Source organism: Strigops habroptila, chromosome 6 (genome assembly GCF_004027225.2).
Source record: "Strigops habroptila isolate Jane chromosome 6, bStrHab1.2.pri, whole genome shotgun sequence".
NCBI classification, from domain to species: domain Eukaryota; kingdom Metazoa; phylum Chordata; class Aves; order Psittaciformes; family Psittacidae; genus Strigops; species Strigops habroptila.
In genome coordinates this window covers 27,522,639-27,537,271 of record NC_044282.2, presented here as the reverse complement: position 1 = coordinate 27,537,271, position 14,633 = coordinate 27,522,639, and the positions used below count along the sequence as shown (strand labels likewise).

The 14,633-nt window shown below is 37.1% G+C and overlaps 1 protein-coding gene across 3 annotated transcripts in view; it reads left to right on the top strand.

Annotated features, from left to right (window-relative positions):
• DOP1A (DOP1 leucine zipper like protein A) overlaps nt 1–14,633 on the top strand; it is a 64,422-nt gene that overhangs the window by 43,388 nt on the left and 6,401 nt on the right. For all 3 annotated transcript variants that reach the window (XM_030489252.1, XM_030489251.1, XM_030489250.1), the window contains exons 20-35: nt 362–2,369; nt 2,482–2,593; nt 3,518–3,700; nt 5,325–5,450; nt 5,783–5,917; nt 6,381–6,436; nt 6,939–7,043; nt 7,696–7,762; nt 8,063–8,207; nt 8,451–8,530; nt 9,088–9,197; nt 9,362–9,511; nt 10,683–10,744; nt 11,557–11,709; nt 12,938–13,074; nt 13,844–13,899. In XM_030489252.1, the coding sequence (XP_030345112.1) occupies nt 362–2,369; nt 2,482–2,593; nt 3,518–3,700; nt 5,325–5,450; nt 5,783–5,917; nt 6,381–6,436; nt 6,939–7,043; nt 7,696–7,762; nt 8,063–8,207; nt 8,451–8,530; nt 9,088–9,197; nt 9,362–9,511; nt 10,683–10,744; nt 11,557–11,709; nt 12,938–13,074; nt 13,844–13,899 (3,685 nt within the window). The remainder of the gene's footprint in view (nt 1–361; nt 2,370–2,481; nt 2,594–3,517; nt 3,701–5,324; nt 5,451–5,782; nt 5,918–6,380; nt 6,437–6,938; nt 7,044–7,695; nt 7,763–8,062; nt 8,208–8,450; nt 8,531–9,087; nt 9,198–9,361; nt 9,512–10,682; nt 10,745–11,556; nt 11,710–12,937; nt 13,075–13,843; nt 13,900–14,633) is intronic.

Below are 14,633 nucleotides of genomic sequence, written 5' to 3'. Positions count from 1 at the left end.
TGTGGGGCAGGCTGAAAACATACTGATAAGTTTGAAGGTGTTTGCATGTATTGTGTAATCTTAGTAGCATACTAACAATTCTTTTTTATGAAAACACAAGCAGACAAGATGGCATAAGGTTTCATGGGAGAACTATGTTGTTTTGCTAAGATCTGCTGCTAAAGTAATCTTGCTTTGATTATGTGAATGTGTGTTGTTGCCATAATAACGTCATTTTTTTTCTGCTGTGAAGTGGGAAGGCACTATTCACAATGCCTTTATAATTTGAAGTCTTCTTAATAGTTTAAATTCTAAATTTTAATTTAAATTCTGAAAACCAAAATACTATACGTATAACTTTTTCTTTTGTTTTATCTTTAAGCATTTTCCCATGTGCCTGTAAGCCAAGAACAGCTTATTATACCCAAAGAAAGCAATGAAAAACAACTCGCTATGGACGAAATGGAGAACTTCAGCCTGACTGTCAACCCTCTGAGTGACAGGCTTTCCTTGTTAAGTACCAGCAGTGAGACCATACCAATGGTTGTATCTGACTTTGACCTTCCTGACCATCAAGTTGAAATACTGCAGAGTTCTGACTCTGGCTGTTCCCAGTCATCTACTGGAGACAACATCAGTTACGAAGTGGAAACAGAAAGCCTGAGTGCTCAAGATAGCTCTCAGACTCTGAGAGAAGATTCACCTGATGAAATTGTGCAACAAGTGGTTACAGATCTTATATGCAAAGTTGTAAGTGGTCTCGGAGAAGAGGCTGAACCAGTTAAACATAGCCTACACTCTGAGGATACTCCATGTAAATTCAGTCCTTTGGATAACTCTGTGGAGGTGACAAAAAATGAAGATCAAAATATTCAAAGTAGCCAGAGTAGTTTGCTTAGTAACGACAGCTCCCAATTGCTATCGGCCTCAACTGAGACTGGGCTTGAGAGCTTAGTAGATGAAATTTCAAGAAATAACTCTTCACCCTGTATTGTAGAAAGTCAGCAATCCCTCTCCGATCTCACTCTTTCTTCCACTGAATCAAAGTCCAGAAAGCAAAGCCACAGTAGTATCCAGTTCAGCTTTAAAGGAAAGCTGCCAGAAAAAATGTCAGAAAAAGAAACAATTGTTAAAGAGGCTGGTAAGCAGCCAGGTGCAAAACCTAAGGTGAAAATAGCCAAAAAGAAAGATGAAGAGAAGAAGAAAGCACAAACAGAAAAGCTTAAACAAACAAACATCTTCTTTAGTGATGGTCTTGATTTAGAAAACTGGTACAGTTGTGGAGAAGGAGAAATTTCAGAAATAGAAAGTGATGTGGGGTCCCCGGGAGTGCGAAAATCTCCCAATTTTAATATCCATCCATTGTATCAACATGTGCTGCTTTATCTCCAGCTGTATGACTCTTCAAGGACATTGTATGCTTTTTCTGCAATTAAAGCAATTCTGAAAACAAATCCTTCAGCTTTTGTAAGTGCTATCTCCACTACCAGTGTCAACAATGCATACACTCCTCAGCTTTCATTGCTCCAGAATCTTCTCGCCAGGCATCGGATATCTGTTATGGGCAAGGATTTCTATAGTCACATCCCCGTTGATTCTAACCATAACTTTCGGAGCTCTATGTACATAGAAATTCTTATCTCGTTGTGTTTATACTATATGCGGAGCCACTATCCAACTCACGTTAAAGTAACCTCACAAGATCTAATAGGAAACCGTAATATGCAAATGATGAGTATAGAAATTCTGACACTTCTCTTTGCTGAGTTGGCGAAAGTCATAGAAAGCTCTGCGAAGGGCTTTCCGAGTTTTATTTCGGACATGTTGTCCAAGTGCAAGGTTCAGAAAGTGATCCTGCATTGTCTGCTATCTTCTATCTTCAGTGCACAGAAATGGCATAGCGAAAAGATGGCTGGGAAAAACATAGTGGCTGTAGAAGAAGGTTTCTCTGAAGACAGCCTTATAAACTTTTCTGAAGATGAATTTGACAATGGCAGTACTCTGCAGTCCCAACTTTTAAAAGTACTTCAGCGGCTGATTGTGCTAGAACACAGAGTAATGACTGTGCCTGAGGAAAATGAAACGGGCTTTGACTTTGTCGTAACGGACTTGGAGCACATCGGTCCCCAGCAGCCGATGACTTCTCTTCAGTATTTACATTCCCAGCCGATAACCTGCCAAGGCATGTTTCTCTGCGCAGTGATACGAGCTTTACACCAGCACTGTGCCTGTAAAATGCATCCCCAGTGGATTGGCCTTATCACTTCTACGTTGCCTTACATGGGAAAAGTTCTTCAAAGGGTGGTTGTTTCAGTGACTCTTCAGCTCTGCAGAAACTTGGATAATTTAATTCAGCAGTATAAATATGAAACTGGATTATCTGATAATAGGTATGTGTATGGTATGTAGAGGTGTATAATCTTTTTAAGCAGATTTGATTATATTGAATTACTTTACAACCAGATTAACCTGTTCTACAAAAAAAACAATCTCTCATTTTAGGCCTCTCTGGATGGCATCAGTCACTCCCCCAGACATGGTTCTTACTTTATTAGAAGGGATCACAACAATAATTCATTATTGCCTCCTGGATCCATCAACGCAGTATCATCAGGTAAAATTATTTGGGTGTCTGAGAGGTTCCTATGCAGTACACGTCAAATTAAGGACCGTGGTTATATTAGCAAATATGAAGATCTGGGTGAGGAAGATATCAAATAAAGATCTTGTCTTAGCTATAAGTATGGTTTTTATTGGTAATACACACATCTCAGGCAAACAATTTTCTACTAAACATACATGGATTTTTCTTTTTTTGTTTTGATTGCTTGGTTTGTTATTTGGGTTTTTTTGGTTACCCTGAAATAACTAACGTCTGTCTAACTAGCTGTCTTTGTTTTGTGAAACTTCCCAGACTGATGCGTAGCCTGTTACTTTCTGGCTTGACTGTGTTCATCTGGCAATATGTCAAAACATTCCCTTTCTGTTCCTTCTGTGTATTCATAATTTGTCTTTAGTCAAGCAATATTTTTAGATCTGATATTCTTAGCATAGTTTCTGTTAAGAATTTGGCCCAGATTCTGCAAGAAAATTTTTATCCTGCTCTCTGCAATCTTGTATCTGCTTTTTTGTTGTTATTCTTACATCTCTTAGCCTTCTGTGAATTTAAAAGTAACTGAAGAGTGTTTATTGTCTGCGCAAGTAAATAATTTTGCCTGGAGTATTAGTTACACTTAAAATTTTGAAATTGTTTTGCAAAGGTATAGGCAGATGATGCAAAACTGACTGCTGTAAACATGAGGCCTCACATGTTCATAATACATTTGATATTGTACAACTGATTCAAAAGATTCTGTAACTATTATTTTTAATAGACTCAAACCTGTACATACTGTAAGAATTATGGAAAAACTGTTTTGAAAAAGAGTTAAGGCTGAAAGCTTCCATGTCTGTTAAGTCTAAATTTACACTATTTTATTTATGCTATTTATATAGATATTTAATGCTTTTACTCCTCTCTCCCTTTTGAATCTACTAGCTTTTGGTTAATGTAGATCAGAAGCACTTGGTTGAAGCACGCAATGGGATCCTATCTATCTTGCATATGATCATGTCTTCTGTGACTTTGCTCTGGAGCATCCTTCACCTTGCAGATTCTTCAGAGAAAACTACTGCTGCTGCTGCTGCATCCATTACAACTATTAATCTTGGGTCAACAAAGGTCAGAATATCAGGGATAATATCATTTAAGTTGTTCATTAATACCTCTGTCTAACTAAATCCAATTCCATTCCCTTAAATGTAAATTGAATTTTAATACCTTTGTCCTCATTTACTCACCCACCCAAAACCAAGGGGTTTATAAACGGGTATTGAATCTGCTTTTCAACTTGAGCACATCAAGACAACGTCTCACCTGTTTCTTTCTACAGAAAAAAAGAAAGCCATCCTGAAAAAAAAATATATATATATAAGCCACTCATTAAGCATTCAATGTCCTATATATGAAAAAGTCCAGTTTGAATTCATCTTGTTCGTATTATCAGGATAGGTTATTTTGCTTTTTCACCTTTTTGCTTTCAGGTAATGCTTTTGTAGCTGCCTTGGAGTTGAGGGATGTGGTTAAAAACACACGAAACTGTGGAATTCTACAGCATTGTGTGTCTAAAGTAAAAACAAGCTTTTTAAGCTTCAGTACAGCTAGGTTGCTTTGGCAGCCATGCTCTTGGCAAGTGCATGAAGTGTATAGGCAAGCTCTGGGATCATGTGTAGCAGTTTTCTGCAAGCTTAGACAATTCCTACTGAAATTGATCAAGGTAAAAATGGCTTTCAGGAAAAAGATAAAGTGCATTTTTGTCTGAAGTCTTCCTATCACAGAAAACAGGTCAAGACAATGCTCAGGAAATGCATTTCCTGACCTATGTCTACCTAAATAGCTTCTGACATGCCTAAAAAACATGTTACAAAAATTTTCAACAGTGAATATTACAGTCTCGCAGGGTATCATGTTCTTTTTAGGATTTCTCCACCACCCCTACTTCTCAATCTTTATCTTACTTGCCACAAAGCAAGTCCATTACTATTTGTGGCAGACATGAGCATCATCTTCCTTTCTTCTTCCTAATTACCTTATACACATTTGATAACTGTTATATTTCAACTTAGTGATTTTCTCCTGACTATATACAAACCCATTTCAGTCCCTTCTTGTAGGTCATATTCCATAGCACTTATCTTTCTTTTTATAGTTTGAGTTCTGTCAGTTTGTGGTACATTTCTTGAAGTAAGGTGCCCAAACTGGACATGGTATATGGTGTCTTCCCTCAGGGGAAATATTTAATGTCTGTCATGAGACGTTGCTATTTATGAATGCTCTTCTCCCCTTCCTTGCAAAGTTACCATGGTGAGTTTGTATTCACTATAATCCCAAGACTTTTTTTTCCTGTAGCACCACTGTCTAAATAGTTTCTCATCCTGAATCACTAATGTTGTTTATCCCTACCTTTGCATGCAAAGACTAAAACTTTATTGCAGTACTTTTTTTTCAGGATGCTTTTTGAGTTTGTCAGATCATTTTTAGTTCTGTACCTTTCTATCAGTTGCTTCCTACTTTATTATCATTTGCGAATTCAACAAGTGTATTTTATCTTCCCTTGTCGTAGTCATGAATAACGTGATTGAAGAGTATCAGATGTAGAATAGGGGTTTATAAACCTCTGAGTGAATCCTTCCATTTTTATGAAAAGCTAGTGATAATTACCATCTAAGTATGTCTTTGTAGCTAGCTGTTTTGAACATAATGCTGAGATGCTTATCTAAAGGTATGTTCTGCTTCCATATTTCAGAATTTGAGGCAGCAGATTCTCGAACTTTTGGGTCCAATTTCAATGAATCATGGTGTTCACTTCATGGCTGCTATTGCATTTGTATGGAATGAAAGGAGGCAAAATAAAAATACTTCCAGGACAAAGGTATGTTTATACTACAGTGGTCACTTCAAATAGTGATAATACCTCTAAGTCATTTAGCAGCAGGAAGGAGAAAATTGAGATATTCCAGTGAAAAAATACATAGTGAAATATGAAGAGTAGTTATATTTCTAATTAGCAGCTGTACTGTCAGGGAGCCACCAGTTAATTTTAGAATGGGATGATATTCCTGAATTCCTCAGGAAAAGAATAAGTGATTCCAAGTCTCTAGATGATCTGTGAGTAACATCTCAATCCCATGAGGCCAGCTGCTTTAATTTTAGCATAGGCATTGTCTGTGATGATAATCTGTGGCATACATTTGATTCTTTTAGGTTATTCCTACAGCAGGTGAAGAGCAACTTCTACTGGTCGAGCTAGTTCGCTCTATCAGTGTTATGAGAACAGAAACTGTTATACAAACAGTGAAAGAAGTTTTGAAGCAGCCTCCAGCCATAGCAAAGGACAAGGTATGAAAACTATAGAGGTGCTGTTGATTTATTGAATGTCCTCTTACTGAAGCTTAGAACACTGTGATGTGGAAACTTTAATCACAAAGCTGAGCAGTACAATGTGAAAATTTTCACAATATCTAACGGATAAACTTCTGGAGGGAAGTCATACCTCGTAAGTCATTACCATTTACTGAACAATTCCAGAATCCTGTTTACTGCTTACATTAGGGAACAGTTGCTTACCCTAGCAGCAGATTGTTTTATTTTTTTCAAGTGGGAAAGGGAAGTGGGGAAAAGAGGGAATAAAAAAGATAATTTTATAGAGATGCCTGAACAAACATTTGTAATGTCTTGTTAATGAGTTAAGCTATATCTTCAGACACTGCAGTAACATTATAACATTATCAGTTTTTCCCTTGGACGTGAGGAGAAAAAGTCACTTTCTTCTTCCTGATGAAGTTTTCATATCTTTTTCTAGAAACATCTTTCACTGGAAGTCTGCATGTTGCAATTTTTCTATGCCTATACTCAAAGGTAAGACAAGAAGTTAAACTACATTTCTGTCATCAAGAAACAGATGGTCAATTTGAATATTTTACATCTTTTCATAATCCTTAGAATGAGAAATAGTCTATGTAATATAAACCATGAGGAAATAATTGTTTTGAACTGTAGGTGTCATAAAAAAAGAAAGGAATTTGTTTTGTGAGTTCCCTCGTTCTGCATCACCTTTCTTCCCCCACCTGAAAATCCTGCAGGTAATCTGCCCCCTGCCCAATGAAAGCTGATCTTAAATATGCTGTAACTCATTAGTACCACTCCAACCTTGGACTGAAAATCATGTCTTTAGAGTACACTGTTGTTCCTCCTTTTCTTAATGACTTGGTGTAGCCACCTAATATTAAATGAAAAACCAAAGAATTGGTATGAATGTGAATTCACAATGCCTGACTGGAGAATTGTGAGATAGAGAAAATGGGGAATACCTGAGAGAGATGCTGTTTTCGTTGCCATTGCGGCTGTCTCTCTCTTTTAGGATTCCAGTGACCAGCTTAGTAGATAGCTGGGCAGCACTGCTGCTTCTGTTAAAAGATTCCATCCAGGTTGGTCTTCCAGCTCCGGGACAATTCCTCATACTTGGGTAAGTGCTTTTGATATTTGCAATTTCCAAATAAGCTCAAATGTAAGTATGTGAAATCATACTGAAATGTTAATGTTTTCAAATCTTTACCACTTATTTTTGAGTGGTAGAGCTGGGGAATGGTTACATATATTAAATTTTACAGTATAATATGATATAAGCCACAATCTTAGTTTACTGATTATTTGAGCAATTTAGGCTCTTCAAACTGCAGGTTAAAGTTTCTGATTTTTCTTAGAAAATAACTATAAGGACTATTTATTAGGTATGTGTAGATTTGCAGCCCAATAGAAAGGATTCATTCCCAGCATGAAAGCTGTTTGTGGATTGTTAGAAATAAATGTTAACTATGATTTTCTGCATAAAGCTGCAAGGACCATTTTCTTTAATTTCTGGAGTTTATCTTCCCTAGTAAAGTGTCTCAAATGATACTTTTGTGTATAGTCTAGCAAAATATGTTCTTGATAAACTATTAGGGTATGATCAAAATTAACTTAAACTTAAAAGGATGTTTTCTAGAATATTGTTAGTAGCTATGACTGAAGGTTTAGTAAATAAGCATTGTGCACATAAATATCTCCAGATTTGCCCTAGGTCTTAAAGTTACTGAATAATGTATTGTGAGAAAAAAATCTGTATCTACTTTTTTCAGTGTTCTTAATGAGTTCATTATGAAAAACCCAAGCCTGGAGAATAAGAAAGATCAAAGGGATCTCCAGGTAAGAAATGTATTTTGTGTGTATCTCTTTTGAAAATATTGAACAATAAATGCTTGAATGTACCAGAATTATCTGAGGTATCAGTTTTGTAGTCTGAAATGGCTCTTTCGTATGTTCTACTTAATACTAGTTGTAATCTGTTGAAAAAGATCTCATTTTCTATGGATTTACTAATGACTGATAATATAGAAAAGAAGTGATTTGAAAGCAGTTCCATACTGCTACAAAAAAGGGGCAGGACAACAAATACAGCCCTTCTGCACAGACTTCTTAAAATGCTTGGAGTTTTTTTTCTACTAGGACGTAACGCACAAGATAGTGGATGCCATTGGGGCAATTGCTGGTTCCTCCTTGGAACAGACTACTTGGCTAAGACGAAACTTAGAGGTGAAGCCTTCCCCCAAGATTATGGTTGATGGAAACAACTTAGAATCAGATGTTGAAGGTAGTTTCATTTTCATTTGATTTTAAACAAAACATTAATTATTAGGCCAAAATGAACGAAGAGGACAGCTTTGCTATATTTGAATACATTAAAAGTGCTTCAGTGATGTTCACACATTCGTGTCTTACACAGTCTGTCTGGCTAAGTCTGTACCTCTTCAAAATATATGCTATTAAAATGTGTTTGTAAGGTAAATATTGGCTTAAGAAAACTAACTTTGGACATTTTCTTATCTTCATTTAGACATGTTGTCTCCAGCAATGGAAACTTCAAACATAACTCCATCTGTTTATAGTGTCCATGCATTGACCTTACTTTCTGAGGTAAATGTCTCTTCAGATGTAATAAATACTACCTTATAATAAACTTTTGTATCGTGAAAAGCTTTGGACTAGAAGCTTAGGGAAAGAGATGTGATGGGAAACACTGATGTGACCTGGATTCTGGGTCCTGTCATGTAACAATATATAAAACTTTGTAACTAACCCAGTTCAGTGAGATGGATGAGGCGTAAAGCCTGGCCTTTCAGATGTCTAGTATGAGAAACGTTTTTGGTGGCAAACTTTTTGTGTATTATTAGTGGTATGTGTTATTTAATGTTGATAATTGCAGTCAATCTTTGATTTATTTTTTTTATTTGTATCTTAGTCGGTAGAATGCTTTGCCCAGGTGCTTATGCTTCTGTGTTTTTACCTTAGTTTTAAAAATGATGGGATCTTAAAAAAAATCTCTGGATTTTGTACAGTACCTGAAATTTGATCACTTCTATCATAAACTTGAGTATTCAGTAAAGGATGCTATTAAAAAAAAAAAAAGCTGAATAGCTAGATAAAAAGTAATTGGAGAGTGCACGATAACATACATTCCTCTCCTTTTATAGGTTTTGGCTCATCTCTTGGATATGGTTTTCTACAGTGATGAAAAAGAGAGGGTTATTCCTTTGCTTGTAAATATTATGCACTATGTTGTTCCCTACCTCCGTAATCACAGGTATCTTTACAATTTATTGATGTAGATCTCTACAGCCAGTTGAAATTTGGTGGGTGACACTTAAGTTGAGACAGGCATGACAAGGATTAGATGTCTGTCAGTCTTTCTATAAAGCAACAATTCAAAATTGTTTCATGTTGACTTGTTTGTTTTGTTTTGTTTAGTGCTCACAATGCATCCAGCTATCGGGCCTGTGTCCAGTTATTAAGCAGTCTTAGTGGGTATCAGTATACAAGGAGAGCATGGAAAAAAGAAGCATTTGACCTGTTTATGGATTCCAGTTTCTTCCAGATGGATGCTTCGTGTGTTAACCAGTAAGACTTTCTATTTCCTGCTCGTATGGATGGCTGTTACAAATTTTTTGTATACCATTACACAAGAGCATGTATATGTAGAACAAAATCTCCCAACAGATCTCTGTTGAGAGAAATAGAAGGATGTTCTCTGTTTTAGATTACCATGTGAAATACAAAACTTGCTTACCTAAGATGTATTTCTATGCACAAGTTTTTTTTTTTCACTTCTGAGATAGATTTTTTTTTTTTTTCTATAAGAAAAAATGGTTGACATTTTATAGAATCACCGAATGGTTTGGGACAGCCACAGCTTCTCTGGGCAACCTGTTCCAGTGCCTCACTACCTCACAGGAAAGAATTTCTTCCTAATATCTAATCTAAATCTCCCCTCTTTCAGTTTAAAGCCATTCCTCCTTATCCTGTCACTACATGCCCTTGTAAAAAGTCCCTCTCCAGCTTTCTTGCAGGCCCCTTTTAGGTACTGGAAGGCTGCTAGAAGGTCTCCTGAGCATTCTCTTTTCCAGGCTGAACAACCCAAACTCTCTCAGCCAATCTTCATAGGAGAGATGCTCCAGTCCTCCGATCATCTTTGTGGCCCTTCTCTGGACTTGCTCCAACATGTCCATGTCCTTTTTATGTTGAGGGCCCCAGATCTGAATGCAGTACTGCAGGTGGGGTTTCACAAGAGCAAAGTAGAGGGGAAGAATCACCTCCTTCGACCTGCTGGTCACGCTGGTTGATGCAGCTCAGTTGGCTTTCTGGGCCGTGAGTGCACATTGCCAGCTCGTATTCACTTCTTCATTCGTTAATATCCCCAATCCTTCTCCTCAAGGCTGCTCTCAATTAATTTTCTGCCCAGCCTGTGTTAATGTTTGGGATTGCCCTTACCCAGGTGCAGGACATTGCACTTGGCCATGTTGAACTTCATGAGATTCACATGGGCCCACCTCTCACACCTGTCAAGGTCCTTCTGGCTGGCATCCCTTATTTTCTTTGAGAAGGGGGTTTGAAATTGTAGTTACAGTTTCAGATCAGATTGCACCAAGTAGGTGGTAAATATGTATTACAAAGCTTGGATTGGAAGCCTTAGCCTGTATTGAAAGAGCAGAAAAAGCTCTTTAAATATTTGTTTAAATTCCTGCTTTTTTTTCTTGCTTTTCTGATTTTGTGTACAATCTTCCTCTTGTAGTTGGAGAGCGATTATGGATAATTTGATGACACATGATAAAACCACATTCAGAGATTTGATGAGTAAGTATTTATTGATGTAGTAGTGACTTTTCTTGATGGAAAACATTAAAAAAAGGAAAAATATCTTGAAAACATTTGTTCATCATTAATTTCAATCTGTTTGATTTATTCAGTGTTTTTCATGTTTTCTTCAACTACTTGTTTCTGGAGATCCATAAATAACTTGAAGTGAGAGAATTTGAGACCGTCCTGGCACATAGTAAATTTTCCTGTCTGGCTAAGTTGATTAAGCAGAACGTGTGGGGTTAGTTTCTGTTGAGGGTTTATTTGATTGCTTGTTTAAAGATCTGACACTAACTCTGCTTAAGGATGAAAATGATTCTGCATATTCTAAACGTCCAAGCATCTATAGCTGCAAAATGTGTTTTTAAAAAAAAATGTTTAAACTCCCTCCCAAAAGCCCCTAAACCCAGGCACTATTGTGTATACTTACAAGATTTAGAATCATAGAATAGTTTGGGTTGGAATGGACCTTCAAAGGTCATCTAGTCCAACCCCCTGCAATGAGCAGGGACATCTTCAACTAGGTCAGGTTGCCCAGAACCACATCCAGCCTGGCCTTGAATATCTCCAGGGATGGCACATCCACCACCTCTTTGGGCAACCTGTGCCAGTATTTTACCACCCTCATTGTAAAGAATTTTTTCCTCACATCCAGCCTGAATCAACATTCGAATTGCAGAACATACATCATCTTAACATCTGCTTTTGAGTTACATTAATGCAAAGGACGTAAGAGTTACTTGTGCCTGACAGTGAAACAGAATGGAAATTTTGAAGTTCATCTCTACACTAGGTATTTTCTCTTTCAGCACGAGTGGCTGTGGCTCAGAGCAGTTCACTCAATCTGTTTGCTAATCGAGAAGCAGAGCTGGAACAGCGTGCTATGCTCCTGAAGAGGCTGGCTTTTGCAATTTTTAGCAGTGAGATAGACCAATACCAGAAATACCTTCCAGACATACAAGGTCAGTAAAAATATATCATTTAGTGGACTTCTGAACTGTGATGTTAACTGAGGAATATTTGTATGACAGGGTAGCAGCAGGTAAATTTGTCCTCTGGAGTATCAGTATGCAGTACCGTTCCCATTGCTGGATGCAAAGTTTCTGCAAGTTTTGGTTAGAACATTACCAGTCTTAAATGATTACCAACTACAGAGACTTTGTTATTACCAGTTGATTTTTATCCAGACTATTTCACCGATCTGTCAGTTTATACCTTGATCAATATCCTTGGGTACCTGCAACGTGCGTTTTGACATGAGCGTTCAAGGTATAAACACCTATCAACTAGGGATAAATGGGAGGGCTGACCTTAAAGTTTTGAATTCTTGACTTCTCTAGGTGGTTTTTTTTTTCTGCTATTCTTTTTATCTGTCCTGATTATCACTGAAGAAAACCACTTCCAGTGACCTTTTACATTAAGAGATTGGTAATGGGAGCTCCTTGGTTTTATTCCAAGATGATGCAATTAGTTACAGCAGCAGCTGCTAGATATATTGTCTTTTAGTGTTACTTTGGTCTCCTCCTCCATATGGAAAGTCAATTGCATCATCTTTCTTGTTTCATTTGTTCTTGGATTTATTCTTTGGAGTTTTATGTTTTTCCCTCAGTCAAGTCAGTAGCTGGGTTTACTATATTCAAGATATCAGGTGGTTTTACTGGTCTGAACTGCAAAGTACATGCGTTGGTTTGACTAAAAAATTTCCTTATGTATCTGCCTCTGTATGTGTTGAATGTTTAGAGGTGAGGTGGTTATGATTAAATAAGAGCATATCATCCCTCTGTAATGCCCATTGTACTATGATGATGAAGCCTTTTAATAATAACAATACATACTTGGTGTTCAGACTATTGTGGGAGTGTTTGGAATCTGTTAACTCCTCTTTCTGTAGTGGGTGAAACAGTGTAAGATGAGCAAAACTTCCAGATGCATCATTGCATTTATTTGGAGAACTTTAAAGAAAATGTGCAGCCGCACTGTTTTGAGGTTTCTTGCTTTTGTTCTTTGCTTGGTAAAATTGGTTATTTTTTATGTTGACAGAACAAAACTGCAGCAAAGTACTGAAACCGTAATATGGCAGATACTTTAAAAAAAAAAAAAAAAGTAGTAAAAATTGAGAATGAAGGAGGAAAGGAGAAAATGTGAGTTGGAATTATTCTGAACTGAGGAAACCTTGGCTTTTTGTTTCAGAAAGGCTGGTAGAAAGTCTCCGTTTGCCACAGGTGCCCACCCTTCATTCCCAAGTGTTCCTGTTTTTCAGAGTATTGCTTTTACGAATGTCTCCACAGCACCTTACCTCGCTTTGGCCAACCATGATCACTGAACTGGTGAGTTGCAGTTAGCACTCATAATTTGGAGAACTGGTGCAAATTTGAGACATAACCTTATTCATCCTCAACATTTTTAAGAAAATCTCTTCTAGATATGGTGTATGTAAATGTACAATGGACACAAATTGAAAGCTGGCTTATTTTCATAGTCCTGATGTCTATTTTTTGCAATGAAATAGAATACCTGTTGGCTTATGCTATTTAAGCTGTTCAAATGTCTCCTGAATTAAATTTGCATTTGCCCTCATTGTTCCCTGCTCACTCCTATTTCAATTTCTGCCTACGTATGTGTACCCTCTTCACCATTCACACTCCTGCTCTGTTCAGTGTTCCCTGTTTCTATTTGCCTGCTCATTCAGCTTTCTTCTTCCAGCAATGAGGATGAGAACCCAGATAAAGGAGGAGTCAGAATCCATGTTGTATTGCATTTGATAATCATTCAGATCACATTGCGGCTGAAATTTTGTAACTAGATTTATACAAGGCTCAACTTTTTCTAAGTAGTGGAGAGGAAAAGCCTCTGAGAGCTTTCTTAGTCATAAAAGAGCCAGTTTCTTATGGCCTTTGTGCTACTCAGATTATATATAAGACATGAAAGAGCTTTATGTGCAGTGTCTACTAAGTTCAGGGGGTTATTTCACCATCCAGGAATGGAAATAAAGCTCCAAGCAGTTCCTCTAAGGTTTATTACTCAGGCATCCCTACAGAATTTTCATGAGTCACAGTCCATAAAAAATTGTATTAAAATGTAGCATTTGATCTTTAGGTACAAGTGTTTTTACTCATGGAACAGGAGCTCACTGCTGATGAAGACATTTCCAGGTAAACTTACAAACTTCCCACTTGTTTAACTTGATAACAGTCTGCTGGCATGCTGATGGGCAGGTATGATGAGTCATTCTTTAGAATAATTTGCCTTAGAAAGAATTGGCAAGCTCAAATGAGAAAGACAAAGGGTAGTTCAGTGTGACTGCAGTACCAGGGGCATACTGTTAAGGACAAAACAAAAAAATCCCACTGTCAGATTGCTCATAAAGCATGAAGATAAATTATGCAGTACAGGTATGTTAGTTCTTATGGTGTCTTCCTGGCAAAAATGACACTGCTTCTGCAATTAGCATATGCATGGTATGACTTAATAGCTTTTCTGTATCATACACTTATTTAGAATAAGACTGATGCCCTTTTTTCTTTGTCTAAATAAAAATGTGGTTTCTTCTAGTGTTAGAAAGACATAAAGATGAGGTAGATAATTTTTCGTGTTTTATTGCCCATTTCTATCCCATCTACCTTTTGCACAGTATGATCCAATTTCAGTCAATGCTAGCATTAGAATCAGACCTCTCAAAAGGACAGGAGGGGTTATTTGGCCAAGTCTTGTTCCTCATTTTTTTCCTAGATTCTCTTTGTTCTTTTGAAGACTTTTTTCCCTAAAGCAAAGTAATGTCAACACGACTGGCAATTCTAAAGTTCTGCTTTGATTTGTGGATTCAGGATTAAGTTGGTAAATAAAGGGTTGGGTGTTCATAAAGGCAAGTAAGAAAGATGATGTTCCC